This window comes from Littorina saxatilis, unplaced genomic scaffold (genome assembly GCF_037325665.1).
Source record: "Littorina saxatilis isolate snail1 unplaced genomic scaffold, US_GU_Lsax_2.0 scaffold_345, whole genome shotgun sequence".
Taxonomy (NCBI): domain Eukaryota; kingdom Metazoa; phylum Mollusca; class Gastropoda; order Littorinimorpha; family Littorinidae; genus Littorina; species Littorina saxatilis.
The window spans coordinates 88,701-93,967 of NW_027129710.1; the positions used below are offsets into that span (position 1 = coordinate 88,701).

The window sequence follows — 5,267 nt, forward strand, 5'->3', positions numbered from 1 at the left end:
AGGATGACTTGGCGTGGTGCTTTACATTACAGACTACCCCTGAAGAGTAAGTTACACATTTTTTGACCACTTACAGCTTTTGCTTGTCAAATCTGTATGGTAAAATGTATTTACAAATACAAACAAATATGGGAAAAATAACCAAAACAAGCCTTCACGTTTTCACCAATATTTCGGCCTCGTGGCCTTCGTCAGGGTGTTCTATAATTAGCTCGCACGATGTTTACAAATATCCTTTGACGCAATGTCTGTCTATGACGTAATTATACATGACGTAATATGTTTTGCGTGCCGGAATTAAAAAAATGAATAAGACAGTAACAAAGCCTAGTTCTAAACAAGTGGATTGTTAAAGATGATGCAGTGCTGAACACCTGGATGATAACAAGGTGGGAGGGAGACATTGAGGACTTCAAAACGGGCAAGTAAAGGTGAAAGATAGTATGCACATGAACGCTCGTTGCATGACCACTGAGTGCGTTCGCACACACCCCTGCATACTCATCATGTACCCACAGACACACACTGACACAGGTACATCCACACACACGCACCCAACGCACATATACATACACGCACACACATGCAATCGCGCGCGCGCGCACACACACATACATGTTTTTGTATTAGGCCCTAACGGGCACATGCAGATTTACATGCCCGCTTATGTGCGTTGACATGTTAATACGTTAGCAAGTAGATTAATTGTTTTTCTGTTTTCAACATCCGGTGTGGTAAGTTCTGGATCGACGCAAGTTAGTTTCCTTTCTCAATTGATAGGGTTGTCCCTGTGGTTGAAAACAATGTATACAAGTTCATCACTGTAAAACAGGCGGTTCATGAAGAAACGACGTTAAACACCAAATAAAGAAAGAAAGACAGATGAAAAGTACATATCTTTTACACAGTTGTAGTCAAATTTACTTTCAAAAGTTAAACACGTCCCGGACGTGATCGCAGGAATATTACATCAACTATAAGGTGTTGTCACATCTGGCATTTATCTGGTGACAGTGTTTAGTCCACTTGGAAAGACTGTAGCTTTCTGATCCGTCGCGATATAACCTTGAATGGTTGAAAACGACATTAAACACCAAATAAAGAAAGAAAGAAAGAAAGAAAGCTTTCTGATCCAAAATTGTTCCCTCTCGTGCCTGTGTGTAGGGTTGTTGGTGTACACCTGTTCGATGGGTAAACACCGCATGTCCTGCAGTGAGTGTCCAGGTAAACTGAAGTGCATTGTCACATGTGTACCAACATTTGTTTGGATGTGTGACCTATGCAAGTGGAAGCGGGTTTTGAGACTGTTTTTTGTTTCACCGATATACTGTGCATGGTCACACTTGTTGCAGTACATCAGCAGCATAACAAGATATCATGTCGTTAGAAAGGTTCTTGTGAGGAAGTCTTTTTAATCTTAATGATGCAAGATTTTCTTTTTAATTTTAATGATGAAAGTATATAAATACATGGTTTTCACAGGAAGGAATGATGGCACCTGTAATATTACAGAACAATGTTTACAGTTTAGTTAATAGTTGTCACTGTCAGTATCACCCACACCATTCTCCATCCCACTGATTGTGTGAAGAACAAGTATTACTTCCTACCTACCTTCCCGCACCCCCACCACCACCACACACCCTCTTCTCAATACCAAACACATATCTCCATCAGCGCACAGCAAAGTCTGAATGTGCTCAGTAATACATTTTCTTTATTTTCCAGGAAGTGAGGTGCCGAGATATGACGTGCAGGCAGCTTGCAGAGTTGTGCCTGGCTTTGCTGAGGATGATGATCAGATTCAGTCCATTCTGTGCTGACGGAGCTACCAGAACTGCTTTGATATAGTCCATCTGAAGATGCTTACACTTACAGAGGTTTTCTGTTGCCTTAGTGGTGAAATGAACATGTAACACATTAACAATAACATTCTACACACATAATGTGTGGCGCGGTGTGGATCAAGGGTACATTGTAACTTATGTAAGTTGTCAATTCAGCTACATACAGGTAGTGTTTGGTATGCAGATATTTACTTACAGCAAACAGCGGTTTGTTTGTTTTTACTACATAAAGTGGTATTATCTGTTATGTTGTTTGAGTGCTTTAAATTAAGCTGTTCACAAACGCTCAGCAATGCAATTTCTCTTTTAGAGATTAATAAAGTTATTGTAATGTATTGTATTGTATTGTATTGTATTGTATTGTATTGTATTGTATTTTACACACATGCTTAGCTTTGGAAGATGTGTGTGCATGTTTCTGTCAATGCGTGTTCATGTATAGACTTTTTTTGGGCAATATTAGAATTTAGATCTTTTAACTGCATTATGCACATGAAATGTGTTAACCCATGACTTGTTCTTCCTTTAAATCTTTGTCAGTACTTTATCTTGTTTCACATTTTCATTGATTCTGTTTTTGGGTTGTTCTGGTGCATCCTGGATGCGTTCAATTTATTCTTATGCTGTGCTGTAAACTGTGTAATGTTGCTTTTGTAATACAGTCATGTGTATATATGCACTGCCAATATTGTGTCTTTCACTTGGATGTGGTGAACTTATTTTTTAAAGGCCTGCTCTGCCTCATTAAAACACTTTGCCTCACTGTGTCAGACCTTATCAGGCTCTTTGCATGGGATAAGAAAATCCTTCCACTTAGTCATATAGCAAAAGTCAGCACCCTGACTTATTAGTGTGGTGATGTCTTTTCGTATTAATTTATTTCCCCCAAAAGGCATAAGTGTTTTAAACAAAATTATTTCTTACAGCTACATGTATGACTATTGGGGATTAAGTGTTTGTAAAGATAGAGCTGAGAATCCTACACAGAATGTTGTGCATAGAAGGCGGCCTGAATCTTGACCCACACTGCTGGCATGACCTTTACAGCTGCATTCAACGCAGCTTTACGGTTGCTCTCTCTCGATTGAGCATTTTTATTTCAACTAAGGGGAAAAAGTAAATGCCTCTGCATAGATTCGAACCTAGGACCTTGAGATTTTCAGGCCCATGTCCTAACCACTATTTTTTTTATCGTAAGATGGATATATGTCTAGCGGATGCAGCTACATGTACAAATGTGCCAAATTAGAACTTGCATTCTCAGCCTATATTTTTCTTGGGCCATTCATGTGAGTACTAAATATTGTGAATGCATTGGTGTTCCCAGACTACCACACATGTGAGACTGCCTGTTCTTACTTTTGTGAAATGTGTGAACTCACTTTGTTTACCTCTTTGTGTTAATAAATGCAGTTTATCAGTTACCTCTGTTGGTTTCTTCTGCAAGTATGTCAAATGGACCACACACACCCTCATGCGCACACACACACAGACACGCACAAAATCAGATCTCAAGTGTAAGTATTCTGTTTGCAGTTTTATTTTAATGCCCATAATCAGTCAAACAAATATATCATCACACTTGCACCTAAGCTTAAAGTAGCAGTCCTGCATACATGTGTAATGTGTAAATGTTTCAGGTCACCATCTGTCCTGGCTTGAACATGCAATAAGAACACCTCTACACAAACACATGTACAGTCAACTGGCTAGCTGCTTCTATGAATTAATCGATTTTCCGCAGACAGCAGCTAGGTAGTGGATCTTTAGTATAATTATGTCCAAGCAGACGGTTGATCTTATTACAACACATCAATTCCAACATCTAACCTTCCAAAGTTCATAATCAATAAAGAAGAATGGAACCCTTTATTTATCATTTTATGACTTAAGGCAACGTGCGGCAGTAAAATTACCACACTTAAACTTGAAGAATAGTCAAGGAATAACTTGGTTTTCTGGGTAATTCTTGAAGTGACTTATTAAAATGAATGACAACATTGTGGATGGATATAGACCATATAGTTGCTATGGAAACTAGCATTAACAGCGCCATATGGGATTTCTAGAAAACGGTTTTACAGCAAGATCATACATCAGAAATTCATAATAGTTGGCACAAGGATACACATGTATTATATCTACAATCATAAAGAAGGTGTTTTATGTTAAAAACTACAGTTGAATTTACATTAATTATTGCAATGAATATGCAGTAAGAAATTCGTTCATCCTTATGACAAAATATATTAAAATTCAACTGTAGTATGTTGTCAAAAATCGTTCTATATGATTTTAGATTGATACATGTGTATCTTTGTGCCAAATATTAGGAATTTCTGATGTATGATGTCGCTGTTAAACTGTTTCCTAGAAATCCAATGTAACGACTGTTTCCATAGCAACGGCACTCTACGTCAATCAGTATTCACAATCCTCCGAAAGCGGCGTATGGCTGCCTAAATGGCGGGGTAAAAACGATCATACACGTAAAAATCCACTCGTGCAAAAACACGAGTGTACGTGGGAGTTTCAGCCCACGAACGCAGAAGAAGAAGAAGAAGTATTCACAATTGTTTTATTTATTTTTATGCAGAAAACCAGGTTATTCCATGTATTTTCCGAATTCAATTTTACTGCCGCACATTTCCTTAACAAAATGTAAGATTTACTGTACTTTGACCCAGCAGTTTTTGTAAGTGGACAGGCCTTAGTTTTATTTCGGTGGCATAATTCAATGCGCTTCGTCAAAATGTCTCGAACTGAAAACAAAAGCAGACACAAGACTTATGGTCAGTTGGAGTTGTCTCCCGTACTTTTAACTTTAATGTGCTGCAGACAGGTGTACCCAAACAGCTCATATCAAAAACGGTTTGAAATTCCCGAAAACACAAGATCCGCACTGCACAACTTCAGCGCTCGGTCTCTTTTTGAAAATCTGTATCTTGAGAGAAAAATATAGAATATTGCGCCGTCCAAAGGAATGGAGTTCTTATCGGACAATGACAGCGCTCACTTCAAAACGATAGGACAACTTTTAAAATGAGGCGTAGCGGGCCTTTAAAACATTGACAAAAATGTACAATAGCAACAAGTTGTAATGCTCAATACAACCAATACTGAGTGGACATTTACAATACTGGGAAACAGTTATTTTTGTCCGGTGATCCTCTGCGGCTGTTGCTGTAGTTTCCCCATCGATCATAGCTGGACTTGGATAGCACTGCTTTTCATCCACATTCACTGGCCAGGTCTTCGTCATCTTCAGTCACTACTGACAAATGAATGAGAAAGGAACGGATCTTAAACACAATGACAAGAACAAGTCTAAGTATGAGTAAGGAGTAAGTTGTGTATGTAACTGACACACATACACACACTAAACCCACATAAATGCCAAGAGCGTAAACATTCTTTTTC

The 5,267-nt window shown here is 38.5% G+C and overlaps 1 protein-coding gene across 1 annotated transcript in view; it reads left to right on the forward strand.

Annotated features, from left to right (window-relative positions):
* Window positions 1-2,099, forward strand: part of LOC138957941 (uncharacterized) — a 2,982-nt gene extending 883 nt beyond the window's left edge. Inside the window, exons 2-3 of the mRNA XM_070328962.1 lie at window positions 1-46; window positions 1,729-2,099. The exon at window positions 1-46 is cut by the window's left edge and continues 103 nt beyond it. Coding sequence (XP_070185063.1) covers window positions 1-46; window positions 1,729-1,823 — 141 coding nt within the window. The 3' untranslated portion in view covers window positions 1,824-2,099. The remainder of the gene's footprint in view (window positions 47-1,728) is intronic.
* The last annotated feature ends 3,168 nt before the right edge of the window (window positions 2,100-5,267 follow it).